This window comes from Eucalyptus grandis, chromosome 6, assembly GCF_016545825.1.
Source record: "Eucalyptus grandis isolate ANBG69807.140 chromosome 6, ASM1654582v1, whole genome shotgun sequence".
NCBI lineage: Eukaryota > Viridiplantae > Streptophyta > Magnoliopsida > Myrtales > Myrtaceae > Eucalyptus > Eucalyptus grandis.
The window spans coordinates 42,193,724-42,213,942 of record NC_052617.1 but is presented as its reverse complement, the minus strand read 5'-3'; the positions used below and the strand labels follow the sequence as shown (position 1 = coordinate 42,213,942).

Below are 20,219 nucleotides of genomic sequence, written 5' to 3'. Positions count from 1 at the left end.
ATACAAAGTTAATGACTATAACAAAAATAAAAATCAAAGACATTCCCGATGCAGCCGTCTTTATAATTATATTGTGAGACTAGGGAGCTTTGAGCTTTGGAGACTAAGGATTGCTCTTTTTCAGTCAATTCAAACGTGAATTTGTCTAACCTAACTTCCTAGGTCACAGGAAAATCGCTCGGATCAACATATATCAGTCCCAAACAGAAATTGGCTAAGCAAATTTCTAATTTGCAATCGACCCAAATCCGACATGTCCCCTCTCCCAACTTTCATAGCGATATATCACCACTATTTCCATGCCCAACTTGAGGTCATTTAAATAAGCTTCATGGCTCGTTGCGTTTTGTCATAAACAATCATGCCCCAATTCCGGATCAAAACCGAAATACATGTTACTCGCCGCATAATGCTTTTTTAAACCCGATTAAACCCCAGTTAGCAAATGAAGGCTGACTTCTTATGCTAATCACACGATGATTAGGCACGGTTGGTAGGTGGAGCATGGTCCAACTACCCAAAAAGTGTCATTTATCATTCATTTCTTTTAATGAGGACCCAAATGGGGTGTCCAGTAGGGTGCTATCATGTAGTAGAGGTGTTAAATGGGTCAAGCTTTATCTTATAAAACACCCATAATAAGTTTTAATGGGTAAACACTAAGATATATGGGTTTTAAACGGGTCAGCTCTCTGGACCCGTTTATGACCCATTTATCAACCCATTTTTACTCAAAACCTCATTATCTCTCTCTCTTCTCTTTAATTTTACAATTTTTTTTATAAAAATCAAAATTATAATTATTTTCTTTCCTTTTTTTTTTTTTTTCTTTCTTTCTTTCTTTCTAACTCCGGTCGCCAGGCACGGCGATGGCGGCGGCCGACGGCGAGCCTCGCCGATGTTCGGCGAGGCCCGAGCCTCGCCGTCGGGGGGACCCAAATAGGGCGTCGTCGTGAGGCTCCAACCTCGCCCAGTCCGGCGAGGCGAGCTCGAGCTCGCGGCGTCGCGAGCCGGGCGAGCCCCGGCTCGCTGTGGCGATCGCCGGCCATCGTCGTGGGGCGGTCGGCCAAAGAAGAGGAAGAAGAAAAAAGGAAAAAGAAAGAGAAAAAGAAAATTAAAAATAATTAAAATTTTCATTTTTAAATAAAAAAAATAATATTTTAAATTTTAAATTTAAAAAAATAATTAAAATTCGATTTTTTAAATAATTATTTTTAAATTTGTATTGTATAAAATCATGTTAGCAATACCATTTTAATATATATATATATATATATAAGCTTTTTTATGTTTTGTTAAATGGGTGGGTATGGGTTGGGTATAGGTTGGGTTGAGTATGGGTCAAAAATTTGCTGACTGTAATAAATGGGTTATAAACGGGTCACATCCGGTCGAATTTTGGCGAAAACCGGATGCACCATGATTCAAGATTCACATATTTAGCGAAAACAGGATGCACCCGATTCCAGATTCATATTTAGCGCGAGCTATTCGTGTAGGCGCCGTGCTGTCCCAACTAGACTTGGTAATGCTATTTCCACGAGTATCGAAGAAAAAGTGACCCCATCCATTATACATTTGGACTGTGCCAGTTCGGCTAATAAAGTGGCGAATCACCATTCACTACTGGCGAGCAGAATTGGAAGAACAGAAAGAATGATAGCGATCTGATGGAATGCCCTCCTGCTTTCCTACACTACCTTCTTTGGAAGTTCAGGCGGGTGATGCAAATGGCGAAAAGGAGCGCAAAAAACACGGCAAAGGCGACCAGAATTGCCGAAGTCGGCCCCATGAAGTGCAAGTTGTAGCCGAAATGGTCCTCGAGGTACCGTTTGATGCTCGGATGTCGAGACGTCCCGGGCACTTTGATCGGGTCGTCCATGTCGCCGTATTGCGTCACGATCAGTGCGTACACCGTCCATGCCAGGGGACAGATGTAGTAGTACCATTTCCACCAGATGGGTATTTTCTGCAATCGCGATAACGGACAATAGTTTGTCAATTTTTGTCAGCGGTTAGAGATAGGAATTCGAGGCTCACCGGTTTAGGTATGAAGAATCCCGAGAATAGAGTAAAGAAGCCGAAGAAGGCGGACGCGAATATAGCCGCCGCTTGGAGGTTCGGGGTAAGCGCAACCGTCATCATGCCGTAGTATGTGAAGTAGAGAAGGGAGACGAAGGTGATGAAGAAGAACCAGAAGAACTTCGCCGCAGTCCACTGGAAGCTCATCATCCCGTATATGATCACGGAGTATAATGCCGATTGAACCAACACGTACGGAATTTCCACAACTACCTGTTTTGAACCGGCAAGCGAAAAGAAGGTAATTTTCGAAACGGCTAAATCGATAGCTATTCCTTCATGAGCATGAGCCATTAGAGTGGAGTTTCCTTGATGTTTTACCTGGGCCACTGCATACGGCAGGGCGGCGTACATGCCGGCGGCTCTTTCTCTGTAGAACACAGACCGCTCTCTGGAAACTATCGGTTGAACGGTCGAGCAATTGTTAATCCCCACGAATAAGACGGAAACGTACATGGCTCCGATGACCGTCGTCAGATCATGAACCTCAGCCCTGGTCAAAAGAACGCATGTTTTAGAATAACCATCTGATGAGCAACAAGGAGTTTCAGTCAAGGAGATTCAATCAGTATGGTTCAGTTTTCTTGGAATTTTCAGGGGGCATCCGGCCTAAGAAGTAGGAAAAATTTGGTGGCTCTCTAGGGATGGAAAATGCTATCACCTGGTTTTGCCGATTCGCCAGAAGATGGAACCGAGCACGAGCGCGACCAACAAGGTGAAGAGGATTCGCACGAGGTTGTAATCGGGGCTCCTCCAGTAGATCCACCATTGCTTCCACAAACAAGATTTGAACTGCCCCCATGTCGATTGAGAGTACTGGTTGGGAAAGTACAAGTCATTCGCGCCTGCCGGTGGTGTCCGCAACTCATCCACGAGATCCTTGTTTTGCCTTTACATGTATGAAATGCATTTCAGCTAAATGAGCACCGCATTCCGGCGACAACTACAGAAGCCTCTCCCCACCCCCCCCAACACTTGAACCTTATTTTCTGCACTTACTTGTACAACGCTGATGATTTATAGTATTCGGCAAAGTCCATCTTGAGCTGGACCTCGTTCCCGACTGAGCTCACGTCCAGCATCCATCCCGCAGGATTCTGCTCCTCTCGTATTTTAGGGACTCCAGGGATTGCCTGCAAAACACCCACATAGTTCTAGAGTGATCTGCGCAGGTTACCAATTGATGCTGCAATAAAAAGTGAAGACGAGGAAAGATGAGACGCACCTCGAAATACTCCACGAGCTTGCAGGAACGCATACCAAGTGGTCCCGAGTAAATAACTTGCCCTCCTCTTTTCATCAACAACAGCTGTACCAAGACATTGCGAGCGTTAAATTGGAAATAGCAAAAGGTTTCCTAGAAGTGGGAAGCATGTTAAGAGGTTACCTCATCGAATGCTTCGAATATATCGATGCTTGGCTGATGAATTGTGCACACGACAGTTCGTCCTGTGTCCACTGTGTTCCTCACGGTCCTCATCACAATGGCTGCTGCCCTCGCATCGAGACCCGAAGTTGGCTCGTCCATGAAAATGATTGAAGGGTTAGCAACGAGTTCTACCGCTATAGTCAACCTCTTTCTCTGTTCTGTCGACAACCCTGAGACCCCTGGAAGCCCAACTATGGCATTCTTGATGCTACCAAGTTCGACAAGTTCCATCACTTCATCGACGAAAATCTGGAGCATATGCAGAATGTAAATTAACATGAAAATAAGCTCGAAAAAGACAGATAAACCAATTGCCCCAGCAACGCTCAAGGTTTCCTTACCATCTTTGACTCATCGTCTACTTCTTTAGGGACTCTCAAGAAGGCAGAGTAAATCAAGGACTCTTTAATAGTGATCTGAGGAGAGTGAATATCTGTCTGCTCGCAATAGCCGGAAATTCTCGCAAACGTTTCTTGCTTCTTGGGGAACCCAGATATTCTTATATCACCTTCTATATAACCCCCGGTTTTCCTCCCTGCAAGAACGTCCATCAGTGTCGTCTTTCCGGCACCACTAACACCCATCAAAGCAGTTAGGACACCGGGTCTGAATGTTCCTGTCACTTCTCGGAGCAATTGCAGCTTGTTCTCGGTCACTCCTTGACTTCTTATTTCCTGTACATATTCAGAATATCTTATCAGTTCCTAGTAAGGGAAAAAGAACGGCTTGTCCGCTTAGAATAGCATGAGCATTTGAAAGAATACCGAGGGCATGTCTACATGGTAGTTGACACAGTCGAAGGACATCGATAGTGGTTGAAATGGGAGTATCATTCCTCTCTTTGCGGCCGTGTCATTGGCCACCCTATGGGCAGGTCCATGAAGAAGAGTGGACTTGCTATTTTGTCGAGTGGACATTTTCACTGATAATTCAAAGAGAAATTTTTTGTGTCAAAATTATGTAATATGCTTAAAACACGGCAATTTGCATTTTTCTGCTCTTACTTTGAGAAACTAGGAATCATGAAAATTAAAAGGAGATGTTTACCCGAGCTTTTTCTCGTAGCTAATCCTCTTGCGTTACTTTGTTCTATTTCTGGGGAGACTTCGCCATTTGATTGCTCATCCTCATCAGAAACAACAGCTTGTGGATTTCCCAAGGCTGCAATATGTGCATTCAGCTCAGCTAGTCAGCATATATTGAACAGCTGCTGCAATATTGCATCCAGGGCATCACGGATTAACCACAGAATAAGCTGGAACTCACGGTTCAGATACATAAGGGCATAGGTAAATAGGATATTGAAAAGGATAATGAATCCGAAAAGTGCTCCAGTTCCAATCCAAAACCAGTAGCTCTTGTAGTTGACGTCGAAGACCTCCAACGCTGCCTCACCTAATTTTGTATTTTTATCCGGTCCCTGCGGCAATATCAAGTAGTGCTGAGTTACCGACTTGTATCCCAATAACTTCAGACAGCGTCCAACCGCTCCATTAACCCAGTACATGTTTCAGTGAGTTACCAATTTGTTCATCCACCTCGGAGCACGCATCTCGTTGATGGTCAAGGCTTTAAATGCATACGATAGAGGTGAGACCCAGTTAGCCCAAGACCACCATACTGGTATTTGGCCTGCACTTCGAAGCCTTATTGTGTTACTCTCTAAAATAAGCTGCCGCGAAAAGAAATAGATCCTTGAACAATAACTCTTACGTTTCGGGAGAATGAAACCTCCAAGCAGGAGCAGAAGCAGTAGAGCAAGAGAACCGCCAGTCTGGGCAATCATCATAGTCCTACAAGCACCAGCCAAGAACCGGAACAACCCAGCAGCCATTTGTTGGATCAGAAATACCACGAGCATGTATTTGAAAAACCTGTGAAAACGGAAGAAGGAACCATAAATTATTCCTAACGAATAAAGTAGATTGAGCGCATAAAAGCACATCTGGTTAAGTACCTGCCAGCGTCTGGGTCATATCCAATGGGATAGTAAGTCACGAGTGTCCAGACTGCGGCTTCCCAAACTGAGATGGGCACGCGGAGCAAGAAGTTCGGGACAGTGAACACCCACGCAGGATAAAATAGAAAATCCCTTTGCTTAAAAAACACCGGGAGCCTCATAAGAGTGAGAGATAGCTCAACATTGCCATTAAACATATTGATGACCATGGCGAAAATAATTCCTCCAATGTAAACAGGCGCATCATCATACGTCCTGTGGAGCCTCGTTCTCAAGAAAACTGTCGCTGCCACAAACCCGACTATGATAATCTGAAAAGTCCTGAAAATGTAAACGCCCCTGGTTCTCTTGATTAGAAGCCATTCTCTATCGATAGATGCTTTTAGGAGTTCCATTTTGGGAGTCGACTGTCTCGTAAAGGTCAGAGCAGCTCTGTGGCTTTTGCTTTTGTCGTAAGGAGTTTGGAGTTCCCTTTCTAGCCGCTGGCCCACATGAAAGGCCTTGAACCTGTCGGAAAACTCCGCCACCGAAATGAATTGGTAGGGCTTGTTCATATCTGCCCAATATTGCTCTTGGTCCTTCTTGGATGTAACCTGTGATAATGCTCAAACCAGTGATTAAGCAGGGCTTTTTAACATTAACACCATCTACAGTAGCTAGCAATTTCAGCTCTGGACTAGAAAGCTGATGTTTTGAAGCGTTCCCAGATGCTTAAAAAAAGGTTTCGGGAATTGTTAAAGGGCAACAGGATTCTTCTGTTCTGACGATCAACCAAAAAAGCCATTTATTTGTATATAAAAGTCCAGCAGATATACTTAAATGCATATATAATAGCTCAAGAAGCAAAACAGTGCTTCCCAAAAGGATCTAGTGATTTTGAACAAAAGGTTAGACGTCTTCACCTCTTGCAGAAAGTCAGCGACGCCCTTCCTCTCGGGACACCGAAATCCGCAGCTCTCGAAGAACTCCACTACGTGCTCCCGAGGACCCTCATAAATGATATGGCCTTCTGATAAGAGGACGATATCATCAAACAGCCCGAACGTCTCCGGATCTGGCTGGAGGAGGGACATGAATATGGTGGAATCAACTAAATGCGCAATCTGTTGCATGCACCTCACAATTTGAAATGTTGTTGAGCTGTCCAGACCAGTTGATATCTCATCCATAAGGAGAGTTTTCGTCGGTCCCACCATCATCTCACCTGCATTATGCAAGATGCGAAGTGTTTATGACAATGAAAATAGGCACTTGACATGTCAAAGATCCATCCGAAGTAAAATGAAAGATTGCAGTGGTCACTTGCAGTGCAGTCATGTGTCTTAATATTGCATCTATTTAATCCATTTCATCAAGCCAATAGTGTCATCCGTATAGAATGTTGGAATAACACGTGGTACAGAAACAGCTAATCATTATGCAAAAAGATAATTTCCATTATTCGGACACTCGACCGTGAATTTGTTGGCAATGTTGGGTAATTAGAATTAACCTGTTGTCACTCGCTTTTTCTGTCCACCTGAAACTCCTCGTTTCATTTCATCTCCGACAACGGTGTCCTTGCATACGTCAAGTCCCAGAAGCTGTTCCAGCAAACTATACATTGATCAGTAATTCTACGACTCAATGGCTTCATGGGGAGAGTATCAATCACAACGCAATGGACAATTTACATTTCTCTATGATGGCTATTCAAGAGCTAACCTTGAGCGTATAATCGGTTATGAGATTTGTCTTGGATCCAACAGCAGTTGCCTGCATTTAGAAATAGAGTGCTGAAGGCACATATATGAATGAGTTCATAAGGCGTGCAAGGGTGTGTGATTGCACGAATTTGATCATTCGCACTAAGTTCAGACATTAGTAGCATCTACCTTCATGAATAGATCAACATCAGACTCTGGGCGTACTCCAGCATCCTTCTCTCTCCGTGAGAGCTCAGCTAGTAGATCTAATATAGCAAAAAAGAAATAGATCTAAGCTACTTCAAGTGACCGACAAGAAATAGAACAGTCGTGAGTTAGACATTCTCAGAAGGCGATACCATAACGAGGACCGACTCCTTGGAATCTTGCTGAATAATCAAATGTCTCCTTGACAGTAAGATCGCCCAAATGCACATCGTTTTGGCTGATGTATGCTGACGTCTTTTGTGGTACAAACTCCTTCAGTCTATAGCCGTTGTATGAGACTTGTCCTTTCACCTGATGGACAGATATAAGAATCCTAGGACCACTTCTGATGACTAGCTGAAAATGCAACTAACTCAATAGTTTGCATTTAGTAGCTTAACGCTGACCAAGCTAAATATGCTTCCGTCCAAATAATCTTAAATGTATCCTTAGAGAGAGGAAACGATAAAGAAAAAAAAATGAATTGGTGTATAGGGTTTGAAATACAGCGGTCTAGCATACCTTCAGACTTGAGTTCAACTTTCCTGCTAGTGCCAACAATAGAGTTGTCTTCCCAGACGAAGGTGGTCCTAGAAGAAGAGTCATCCTGATCACATCAGAGAATAACATTATAAAAGTACAGCAAGTTTCTCTAAAAAAATTCATTCGCTATTTTGCAATGATCAAAATTGACGATGAGAAATGGAATAATAGTATATTGGTCCACAGAAGCTAGGGAGCATAGTTCATTGCCAGTTACGCCTGTCGTTTCGATCTCGATGCATATAAAATGCATCAGGTGACTGGTCAAAAAAGAAACTTCATTGAAGATATAGAGCCAAACTGAGAATCCGAATAAACTTAATACATCAAAATGCATCACACAATACTAAACATAGCGATAGATTTATATTCAATATAGCTTCGAATAATCCAATCAAATATTAAAGGTTAGACTCCCTCTGCTCATGCCACTGCTCAAACAGAACAAAATAAATAATTTCAAAGATACAACGAAACAAGCGAGTAAACACATAGTTGAAGTGCATCAATTCCAAGAGACTAATCGAAACATTTTAGATACGTGTAGTATCACCTTGATGGCCTAATGATTCCAGACACATCCTTAAGGATTGTCAATTTCACTTTCTTAGCAAGCTTAATACCAAACAGGCGAAGCGCTGATTCGGCAATGTTACGCGCTTCGTTCAACAGTGTCGGAAGAGCTCTGGACCCGACATAGCAATCCGCTTCTACTCGTAATTGTTCAAATCTGACTTCTATTGTAGGGAGTTGAATCCCTACCCTGTAAATGAATTGACAATGTGAAACGCATCAAGTACAACTTCAGGGGCAAAAACAACAAACATATCATTGCCAAAAGTAAATCTTGGAGAGTTATATAAAACCTATCGAGGCGAGATCTGAGCTTGGTCAAGAACTTGGCATTATCAACGTCGGCGACCTTGAAGTGCTTCTCGATGAACTCATGCCTCTCCTTCTTGTTCAACTTCCGGACGTCGACCTCCTTGTGCTTTGTCATGCCCGTGCCCTGCTCTATGTCGTTGGCAGCGCCATCCTCCTCTGGGGTCGACTCTGGGGTCGACTCCAGAATGCTTATCCTCAGCCTCCTGTACGTGGGGAGCTTCTCTATTGCAGCCCATTGCAGCGCCTCCTCTTCATCCCTCCTGGAAGTCGACGTGCTGAAGAAACGATCGTCCTCCGGTCCCCAGTTATCCATTCCTTCCTTGGTCTTTTGCCGTGACTACTCTTGAACTTCTTTTCCCTCGTCTTGATCTCTATTTATGCGGACACTTTCTGTTATCTGTTGAGAGAGATGGATTCTGTTAAGAACACTGGAGTAAGAATGCCTTTTATCAAGATAACTGTGAAGAAGACAGATGAATGACCTTGAAAACGGCCAACTTTTTCTTGAGGAGAGAGAACTTCATTCTGTCTCCGCAGGGTAGCTGGAAGGGCAGTTAATCCTGAGCATGCAAAGACGGTGAAACTCGAAAGAAATTACAAAGATACTTCATTTGTCCAGCGTCACTGAATAAAAAAAAGTCGCTTTCGAAAGTGACATTATTATTATTATGTCGCCATTTATTCATCCGTGTACGTATCAGAGGTGAGATTTTCATCGAGATCTACTAGTGCCACTTGTGAAAGGCAATGTTCCGTCGCAGTGATCAATGCTACAATCGCTTTTAGAAGCTATAGTCGAGGGATAGAATGTACCCGGAATGCAGTTTTGGCACCACCGTGACAAGGGGTCTCAGCCATCTGTCGCGGTGGTCGGAATATGCAGTAGCCACTGCCCCATATGTTATGCTCAGCGTTTTTGCTCTCTGCTCTCTCTCTCTCGGGGTGATCTCTACGGAGATTTGGAGTGACTTTTGTGAATGGTTACTGATCAAACAATTTTCTGGGTGGGGTTTTCAATTAAGGCTCATGGGCATTCAGCAGTTTGCTAATCCTGATTAATTGTGCATTTGGTTCCTATTTTGGCTCTCATCTAGACCTGTGCTCTGCTAGTGTCCACTTATGCTGTGCTGATTCTATGGCCGTTTGACCGCGTTTGTGACCTGAAAAATAGGATCTTCATCTTCACATCATTGATGGAGTAAAATTGGCCGTTTTTCATTTCCTTCTCCATTCAATCTCCAACTCTTTCCTTTTTTTTTCTTCTTTTTTTTTGTGGCTGGCTGGTTTTCTTCAAGCGAATTAAATGGCTCGCCTAAAAAGCAAATCTAGGATTCACATTAGCAGTTAGCAAATCTAAGATGCGATGGCATAAATGAATCTTGGATCACCAAGGACCTGCTACGAGACCTACACATTCGAGGGTCTGGACGTACTGAATTCACATGCAACTGGATCGCATTGTAACGATTTCCCTCCTTGGTTTGGTTTGTTAATACTCATTGTACACACCTTTTTGGAATTTATTAGACGCAAATCTGGGCAAAAATAAATGTGGAGTCTCGCATGAATCAATTGCCAGGAATAGCGATAACTGTTAGAGGCAGGTGAAAATTCCTCCGTACCTAAACGCTGTAGCTTCACATACACGAGTTGCATCTCTCAGAAACCTAGCGATGTTCATCATCATCATCATCATCATCTACTATAAGTAGGAAAAGAATTGTTGTACCGTCTCTTACATTTTGATCAATATTAACGTAAAAAATCAACTGAAAACACTAATTACATCATATATTGTGGTACTCGGGAAAAATCTACATGAGTTTCTCTTTAATTGGAGTTCTCTTGTCCCTATTGGTATCCATCTAACCTATCTCGTTTGGAAGTTTAGACTCTTTATGCAGTAGGCAAACAGAAGCGCGAAGAACACCGCGAAACCTACCAAAACTGCAGCGACTGGCCCCATGAAATCGGGGTCGTACCCGAAATGATCCTTTATGTACCACTTGAGAGTTGGGTCATACGACATCCCAGGCACCTTGATGGTGTCTGTGACATCACCATACTGCGACACGATCAGACCGTATACCGTCCACGCCACAGGGCAAATCCAGTAGTACCACACCCACCATTTGGGTATTTTCTGAAAATTTATACAGAGAATTGTGTTTGCATCAAGATTTACAGCAAAACAAATTTTAAACCAAAAACAAATTCGAACTCCATGAGGGTCCAAACGAATGACTTACCGGTTTCGGGATGAAGAATCCAGAGAATAGATTGAACAACCCATAGAAGGCTGCAGCGAAGATGGAGGCCACTTGGTGGTTCGGTGTGAGGGAGACAGTCATCATGCCATAGTATGTGAAGTAGAGGAAGGAGAAAAAGCTGACAAAGAAGAACCAGAAGAATTTCTCCAATGTCCATGTGAAGCACACCATCGCATACACTATCAATGTGTAATACGCGGTTTGAACAAACACGTACGGTATTTCACAGAAGACCTGCATTGACATATAAAGTTAAAAATATGACCATAAGGATTAAAAATTCGTCGAGCTTAATTCTTCCCTCCAACTATCCTTAATTCATTGTAGGGTTGGGCAAAAGATTGGACTTTAGTACTTGACACCAAAATGAATTCAAGAAACACAGTCGAAATGAATTATTTCCTCGTCACCTGTGCTAGGGCATAAGGCAGTGAGGAGTACATTCCGGCTGCTCTTTCTCGATAAAACACTGTCCTTTCGATGGCTACAACGGGCTGCACGGTGGAGCAGTTGTTGACTCCGACAAACAGCACAGCCGCATACATGGCTCCAATTACCATGGTAAGATCATTGGAATTGTCCCTGGAATGATGGAATGAATGAAAAAAACCAATAATCAATAGCAAGTTTGAAGCAAGAAGAGACCAACACATGAAGTACATGGAAATTTTGTGTTTTTTCCCCTCAAGCCCTCACCAACCTTTTAGTGCCGACCTTCCAGAAAATTGTTCCAAGCATCAAGGCACAAGCTAAAGTGAAAAAGAACCTAACAAGATTGTACTCTGGACTTCTCCAGTAAGTCCACCATTGTTTCCATATGCATGATTTGAACTGTCCCCATGCGGATTGAGAATACTGGGTCGGGAAGTAGAGATCTTTTGCTCCTGGCGGAGGCGTGCTTAGCTCCTTCACTAAAGCCGTATTTCTCCTGCTCCAGGCCACACACTTTAGCTCGAGATCAAGAAAGTAACCCCATTATCTTCATAAACATTAGAGTGACCTGACTTACTGATTCAAGGATGAGGACTTGTAGTGTTTGGCAAAGTCGATTTGCAATCGTACTTCTGCTGCTACCGAGCTCACTTCAAGCATCCATGTGGCCGGATTGTACTTCTCTTTAATTTTTGGGATCCCCGGTATATCCTGCAGTTAGTTAATACATGTAAATTGATGCTATCTAGGATGAGTTATCACCACATCTAAACAACTTTAGGAGTATTAGTCACCTCAAAGTATTCAATGATCCTGTGAGAATTCCGACCTAAAGGACCCAAGTAGATCACTTGTCCACCTCTTTTCATCAGTAGAAGCTGATACAGAGCATTTTTGGTCAGTGTTGCCACATATAACGTACATGAGGGTAAGCCATAGGAAGAGATTTTTTTTTTCCAATAACTACCTCATCGAAGGCTTCAAAGATGTCAATGCTCGGTTGGTGAATGGTACAAACAACCGTCCTGCCAGTGTCAACTGTGTTCCTTACTGTCCTCATGACAATGGCTGCAGCCCTTGCATCAAGGCCTGATGTAGGTTCGTCCATGAATATGATCGAAGGATTTGCAACAAGCTCCACCGCAATAGTCAGCCGTTTTCTCTGTTCAGTTGACAGGCCTGTAATCCCTGGAAGGCCTACTATGGCATCCTTAAGGTTGTTCAGCTCCACCAATTCCATCACCTCATCCACAAAAATCTGGAAAATTCAACACAAAAAAATACATTTCCTGAGTCGATTTTTTACAGTCTCATTCTCTGACTCTTGGATATAGAAAGCCGGATAAGTCTTTACCATCTTTTCTTCTTTGCTGACTTCATTTGGAAGCCGGAGGAAAGCCGAGTAGATCAAAGATTCTTTCACAGTGACTTGAGGAGAGTGGATGTCATTCTGTTCACAATATCCGGATATTCGAGCAAAGGTTTCTTGCTTCTTTGGGAATCCAGATATTCTAATTTCACCTTCAATGTAACCACCGGTCTTCCTTCCTGCTAGAACATCCATCAATGTCGTCTTTCCAGCTCCACTGACTCCCATCAGTGCAGTCAAGACTCCAGGCCTAAACGCACCCGTTACTTCTCGAAGTAGTTGGAGCTTGTCCTCTGTAACTCCTTGTTCCTTCATTTCCTATTTAATGAAGACAAAGGATTAAAGTCAGAATATCGTTCAATATTGTGCCTGGGATTCAAACTAACATATATAGAGGCTGATAGGACGTAGACACTTACTGCCGGCATGTCTACAAAGTAGTTCACATTGTCAAAGGACATAGCCAGAGGAGTGAAGGGAAGAACCATTCCTCTCTTTGAAGCAACACCATTTTCCCCTTCATGAGATGAATGATGCCTACTTAACTCAGTAGTATTCGGCAGTCTACTCGCTCTTTGAGTTTGCATTTCCCCTGAGAGATCCAATAGAGCGTTGGGTCATTTCAGCTATTTTAGTCCACTCTACAAGTTAATAGTCTAGTTGCTCTTGCTTGTTTACCTGTACTGCTTCCACTGGACGTGTATAATGATCTAGTTTTCTGATCTGTGTTGGAAGGGGGTCGTCTCATTCTCAGTTCTTCCTCCGATCCTTTCTGTTGAGCTTCCAACTCTTTTGAAGATTCTTCAGATATTATAGCTTGTGGTTTGCTGGGAGCTATCACGCAATAAAAGAAGGAGCTTTTAGAATTTGATACAAGGGGAAAAACTGTAATTTATGTTAGTTACTCACGGCTGAGGTACATAAGCGCGAAGGTAAAGAGCACATTGAAGAGAACTGTGAACCCCAGGAGTGCAGCTACTCCAATCCAGTACCAATTTCTCTCAGGAAAGACGTCAAAGTTTTTTAGCACCGCAATGCCTAATCTTGTGGAATTGTCCGAGGCCTGAAGTGCAAATTAAGTTCGAGTGATTCCCATTTCTTGGACAATTACAAGACCTACCTCAGTATTGCTCACTTCTGAGTCTAGGGACATTCTGTAGTCTATAAGGTGGAAAAGGAAGAAGATAACTATTACCAATTTATCCATCCATCTCGGAGCGAACATCTCATTCACAGCAATGGCATTGAAACCGTACGTCATCGGAGAAACCCAGTAACCCCATGACCACCAGCTCGGTATTTCACCTGCCACATACATACAGAGCATTTTCACGTTCACAGTCCACTTTGCTTTGCAGCACATCATTTCCCGAAGAAATAATGAATGACAAGCTGACCTCGCGGAATTATGAAACCGCCGAGCATGAACACCAAGAGGAGCATGAGAGCTCCACCCGTGTTGGCAATAATCATCGTCTTGCAGACTCCGGATATGAATCTAAAAATTCCAGAAGCCATTTGTTGGATCAGGAATACCAACAACAGTTGCTTGAAAAACCTGCAAGTAGGAGAGTATTAGATGCCAATCCAATTCACATTTCAGGACTCCCTACAAACAATCAGTATCAAGGAAGACATTATAGAGTACTTTTAAATCTGCACACCACACGAACACGAATTCCATACAGTGGGAAATTCAAACTGAATAGAAATAGGGGCCATTTCAAAAAGTACCTGCTCGCTTCGGGTGCAAATCCGAATGGAGTAGTATGTCATGACGATCCAAACAATGGATTCCAAAACAGACATGGGAATCCTCAGCAGGAAATTGGGGAGGGTGAAAGTCCATGCGGGGTGAAATAGAAGGTCTCTGTGCTTGTAGAACACTGGAAGCCTCATTATGGTCATTGAGAGCTCAGCAAAACCGTTGAACATATTGATGATCATGCCAAACAAGAGTGCGCCGATGTAGACAGCACCATCTTCTTCATTACGAGTGTTCATCCTGGTCCTTATGAAAACAGTTGATGCAATAATCGCCACAAGAATGATCTGGACAGTCTTGAAGATGTAGACGAACGCGTTCTTCTTGATGAGCAGCCACTCCTTGTCAAAGCAGGCCCTGAGGAGATCCATTTGGGGGACCGAGTACCTGGTGAAGACGAGAGCGGCTCGGTGGCTGAGGCTCTTGTCGAATGGGATGGAGAGCTCGTTGTCCAGCCTCATTCCCACATGGAAACGCTTGAACTTCTCTGCGAACTCGCTCACTGATGTGAATCTGTATGGTTTGCTTCTGTCTGCCCAGTACTGCTCCTGATCCTTCCTTGACGTCACCTGCCAAGAAACCACAAAAATGAGTAATGTCATACAATTATGCATGTCTTTTGCCCCCGTTGTAAGGGCACAAGTGCCAGTAGTTTGTGATTTTTACTTTTTCAGCTGAACTCTAGATTCGACCTAGATTCGGCCCGACTCATTTAACCATACATGCCCATTATTCAGGAACTGTGTATGACAATATATGTTTACCTCTTGCAAGAAATCAGCAGTCCCTTTCCTCTCTGGGCACTGGAATCCACACCGCTCAAAGAATTCGAGGACATTTTCGCGGGGGCCCTCGTACACAATCTGGCCTTCCGATAAGAGGATGATGTCGTCGAACAGATCGAACGTCTCGGGAGCCGGCTGCAGCAGGGACATCAGTACGGTCGCGTCCGTGAGGTGTGCGATCTGCTGCATGCACTTCACGATCTGGAACGTCGTGGAGCTGTCCAGGCCTGTCGATATCTCGTCCATAAACAGCGTCTTCGTCGGCCCAACGATCATCTCTCCTGGAGGTTTAACACCACACATACTACAACAGTCAAAGCCCACTTCTGGTCTCCTAACTCGTGATACGTCTATGCTTAATCAAATCCTCTGACTCACTCAATTTGTACTCAACCGAAAATTCGCAATGATTTCGCAATCAGTCCTCGTAACAACGTGGACTGTCCCAACTTTCCCATGCATTACATGTTCTATGAGGAGGCTAATCCGGAAATCAAAATTAACCCTTCTAACATCACACATAAATACGCGACATCCATCTAAAACAGTCTCTGCGATTCAAACCTAGGTGAAAAAAAGGCCACAAGATTCAAGATGCATATCAAAGAATTTATCTTGTCATGGTGCAAGGAATGAACCTGTTGTCACTCTTTTCTTCTGTCCGCCGGATATGCCTCTCTGCATTTCATCGCCAACGATTGTGTCCTGGCATATGTCGAGCCCCAAAATCTGTTTTTTTTTTTTTTACCATCATAGAACATGTTATAAGAGACCCTTATTAATTATTCATGCTAGTGAAAGGACTGAAATTTTCACTAATCCTATAAAGTAGATTCAATTTAAGCCATCAAGATCATGGTGCAATATCTAATTAAGGTAGATAAACACTCATGGTCATTTGCAAGTGAGATTTCTTCATCATCAATTCATCTTCTCTGTATTACAAGTTTCACAACCTCTCGAAAAAAACCCTTCGCTAAACACACATAGAGTTTGATACACGAGTAGTCGCTTGATATAGCACATGCCTGCACACGTGCAATTTTCACAAATAGGTTGGCGATCTCTCAAATTGGGGGTGTCAAAAACATCAAATCAACACCTAATTTCCTAATGTGCGAATGTGTTAAACTAAACTGGAAAGCTGACCAAACAGATGAAGACATGTTCTTCGGTTGAAAATTGTTCACCAGATGCAGTGTAAAACATATCAAGCCGCCATGGGCCCCGGAGTTCACCAATAAAAGTTGAACACCCGTCTAACGTGGTAGGTGAGTTGAAAATGTTGACCAAGAAAGAGAAATGCATAAGCAAAGATTTTCCTATGGAATTCAATGTTCTTGTCCATAGCGGCTCGACATGATTAGCGGAGAAGGGTATTTAGGGCCACTCACTTTCAGCGTGTAGTCTGTAATGAGGCTGCTCTCTACACCTTTCATTGCTGTTGCCTGGAGATCATAAAAAAGAAGTTAAATCCCATTATTTGAAATTGCATACTGGGAAATGCATGTGACTAATTTGCATGACATTGATTAATTGAAAAGCACACGATATCTTCCAAATTGCTATGTGAATCATGTCGAGAGTATATAGGAAATAGTCACTCCATCTTCTATCTTGCTTTCGCTTATCGGATCGACCCTTGATTAATGAGTATACCGTATACGTGACTAATCCAAGAGAACAACTCCCAAGATGTGTTTACCTTCATGAAGAGATCAACTTCAGGTTCAGGGAAGATCCCAGCATATTTCTCTCTTCTCGCAAGCTCACTAAGAAGGTCTGCAAAATTTACACATAAGTTTCCATCTTTTTTGGCCTAACGACGACCACAAATTCATACTTGGTCGGGTTCTTAATCGAATTCTTATTTACCATATCGAGTCCCGACTCCTTGGCACCTCGCAGAGAAATCCAAGGTTTCTTTGACAGTCATCTCCCCAACATGAACATCGTTTTGGCTAATATATGCAGCTGTCTTTTGTGGTACAAACTCATTTAGCCTGTACCCGTTGTATGCAATATCTCCTTGAACCTGTGTTGAATCACCACGTAACATTAACCATATGCACAATTCAGATAAAAATTTCTCTATATCTGACAGGGGCTCATGAAAGAAAATGCATTACAATTAATTACTTTACCTTCAAGCTTGGGTCCAACTTTCCTGCAAGGGCCAGAAGAAGGGTGGTCTTTCCTGAGGATGGTGGTCCTAACAGCAGAGCCATCCTAAAGACAACAATTAACAATTTAAAGTGCAAATTATTTTATGTCGCATAGATAATGTGTAACTAATGAAAGTTGAAAAAAAAAAGGTAATGAACTGCCATTTAAAAGTATCCAAGCTGATTACTTGGGGTATCTTCTCCACAAAAAAAATTATGAATTACCTAAGTTGTTGGCACATAATTAGAGAAGTATGACTATCTATTTAAACCATCCTAGTTATTGACTGCTCGCATCAGTAATTGTGTTTTTCTCCCCTCTGATATTTCTGATAAGTACATCACCCCTTTTAAAAATATTCATATATGTCAATCTTCTAAAATTTATGTAGGCTCACGCATATTGACGTAAATTTTGATCTCCTGAAAATTGCGTATAGAAAAGAACGATCTTTCACCGATGATAGACAGAACAAAAAATCTCCTTGTCTCGACAATGAAAGGTCGAGGCTTCGAACCTTGAGGGTTTGATGATTCCGGAGACATCTTTGAGGATGGTGAGCTTAGTTGTCTTGGCCCATCCGATCCCAAGCAAGCCGAGAGCAGACTCTGCAATGTTCAGGGCAGCATTTGGAAGAGTGGGAAGAGCTCTGGTTCCTAAATAGCAGTCCGCTTCCACCGTCAAATGTTCAAATCTAACTTCCGCGGTCGGTAGTTTTATCCCAACCCTGCAGAAAGCAATCACCAACTAATGAGGACAAAGAAACAACCACGAAATCCAAATCGGGTGATGCATTTGCGCTTTGTTTAAGATTGAATGACTCTGTTTGACTGGGATCTAAAACTTAAACGCTCTCGATGCTGATTTTTCATCGAGCGACCAGGACCATGTACACGTCAAAGATTGAACAAACTGGTCTGCCTAAAGATGTTCTTTTTTGACTTCTCGGGAGTCATTTGTCTGTAATCATATGAGGATATGACAGAGGCTAACTTTTCTTGCATTTGTACTTTGAAAAATCGAAACTTTTCTAGTCCAACACGTAAACCCGAATGCGCCAGAGCATTGGTTTACGTCTCCTTGATGCGGTAAAATGAGAGAGAGAGAGGAATCGGCGTACTTGTCGATCCGGTGCCTGAACTTCCTCAGGAACTTCTCGTTATCTTCCTCAGCCACCCTGAAGACCCTCTCTATGAACTTCTGCTTGTCGTCCACGTCAAGCTTCCTCAAGTCCACTGCTCTGCTGTCCAGCATTGCCTTATCGCTCACGTCGTTGCTGTCCGCGAACGACTGGATGATGCTCGTTCTCAAGCGGTCGTACGTGGGCAGTCTCTCGATCGCGGCCCATTTCAGCGCCTCTTCGTCTTCGTCGTTCGTCCTGCTGGAGTCCCTGAACACGTCCTCCATGCTCCAACCACTCCTCCTGCTCATGCTCCCGCTCAATCTGCCCACTGCCACCCCGCCTCGCCCCGACCGGCTTCTCTCTGTGCCGGCCATCTCCAAGGACTTTGCTTATCCATAAACACAACGAAGTTGTCAGCAGAGAGATTAGCACCCTCAAACAAAAAGAATCGATCGAGAATGTAAAGAAAGTGAAACTCGGTTTGTTTCTGCTGAAGCGTAAAAGTGCAGGAATCATAATGATGTGATATGCCTGGGAGTTGCAGGTGAAATGGGACTTTCATCAGTTGCAAAATGGTAACAAACACGGTATATATTTCGAAAGTGGTACATGCGTTACCGTCAATAAGATGTAATCCCGGGTACTAAAAAATCAGGGGTCACAAGCATTTTGAGCATCGGGTGAGCTTAAAAGAGCAAATGGGTTTGCCAAAGTTGAAAGAAAGAAGAAAGAAGGCAAATTGAGAATATTAATACAGGTCTGCAGCGCGTTCTTGAAACAGCCCCCTGTGGGTTCACAGCATGCAAATACTTGCAAAAAGGAGTAGCCTATTGCGGAGTAGTTTAGAAAGAAACTTACTTATGAATCACACTGCTCCAGGCACAGGGATTGAGAGAGAGAGAGAGAGAGAGCTCAGAACAGAATTGGCAACTTTAGTTGAACTAGCCCTGGTGCTTTTTCAGCCCAAATGCGAAAAAGTCAGCTAGCTCTTCAAGGGAGCGAAGGGGGTTGAGGAAGAGATGGTGATCAATGGAGGAGGATGGTAGAGAAATGGCTCTTGCTTCCTCCTCTCCAATGATCATTCGATAATCAGTTGTCTCTATGTGCAGCTTTTGCTGTTTTCACGGGGCGGAGAGAGACGGAGAGAGACAGAGAGAGTACTGGGAACTGGGAAGGGGCGACGTCCAACGGGAGAAGTTGTGGAGTGTATTTATACACGAGCGAGGGAGGAGTGGCTGCCGTGCGCATTTGCGAAATTTGCATTGAAGTCTTGACTTTTCCTCTTTTTTCACGGTGGGGAATGGAACAGAGAGGCTGAAATTTTTTGCCCTAGCATCGAACCCATTTCGAGACTCAACAACTCCTGCGAATTGGGATTTTACACGAGCTTGAATGTTATCTAATAATTCAGGTGGGGCTCACGACAAGCCATCGCCAGGCTGCGCGCCCGCTTACGTCAAGGTGGCCATTCATGTTCCTGTCGCGTCGACTTTTAGAACGCACGATGCATGACCATTA

The 20,219-nt window shown here is 43.3% G+C and overlaps 2 protein-coding genes across 2 annotated transcripts; both read right to left on the bottom strand.

Moving 5' to 3' along the window:
• Positions 1 to 1,544: 1,544 nt before the first annotated feature.
• Positions 1,545 to 9,104, bottom strand: LOC104452026 (ABC transporter G family member 29). Its single transcript, XM_039314576.1, has 22 exons — positions 8,773 to 9,104; positions 8,460 to 8,669; positions 7,886 to 7,970; positions 7,516 to 7,675; positions 7,346 to 7,422; positions 7,176 to 7,226; positions 6,964 to 7,054; positions 6,374 to 6,675; positions 5,469 to 6,064; positions 5,225 to 5,385; positions 5,034 to 5,143; positions 4,778 to 4,931; positions 4,559 to 4,672; positions 4,276 to 4,433; positions 3,853 to 4,185; positions 3,470 to 3,760; positions 3,308 to 3,391; positions 3,082 to 3,215; positions 2,744 to 2,971; positions 2,404 to 2,575; positions 2,041 to 2,295; positions 1,545 to 1,969 (listed from the first exon to the last, which is right to left on the bottom strand). The coding sequence occupies exons 1-22, from the start codon at positions 9,102 to 9,104 to the stop codon at positions 1,697 to 1,699; spliced, it is 4,371 nt and encodes a 1,456-aa protein (XP_039170510.1). The 3' UTR covers positions 1,545 to 1,696.
• A 1,452-nt stretch (positions 9,105 to 10,556) lies between these two features.
• On the bottom strand, positions 10,557 to 19,888 carry LOC104449916 (ABC transporter G family member 29). Its single transcript, XM_010064225.3, is given in 24 exon segments — positions 10,557 to 10,934; positions 11,041 to 11,295; positions 11,472 to 11,643; positions 11,762 to 11,989; positions 12,071 to 12,204; positions 12,288 to 12,371; positions 12,461 to 12,751; positions 12,848 to 13,180; positions 13,282 to 13,454; positions 13,541 to 13,696; positions 13,772 to 13,925; positions 14,058 to 14,167; positions 14,260 to 14,420; positions 14,597 to 14,619; positions 14,621 to 15,196; positions 15,392 to 15,693; positions 16,051 to 16,141; positions 16,807 to 16,860; positions 17,118 to 17,194; positions 17,288 to 17,447; positions 17,557 to 17,641; positions 18,096 to 18,305; positions 18,699 to 19,084; positions 19,560 to 19,888. Coding segments are annotated over 23 exon segments (4,479 nt in total). The 5' UTR covers positions 19,076 to 19,084; positions 19,560 to 19,888; the 3' UTR covers positions 10,557 to 10,661.
• Positions 19,889 to 20,219: the final 331 nt, after the last annotated feature.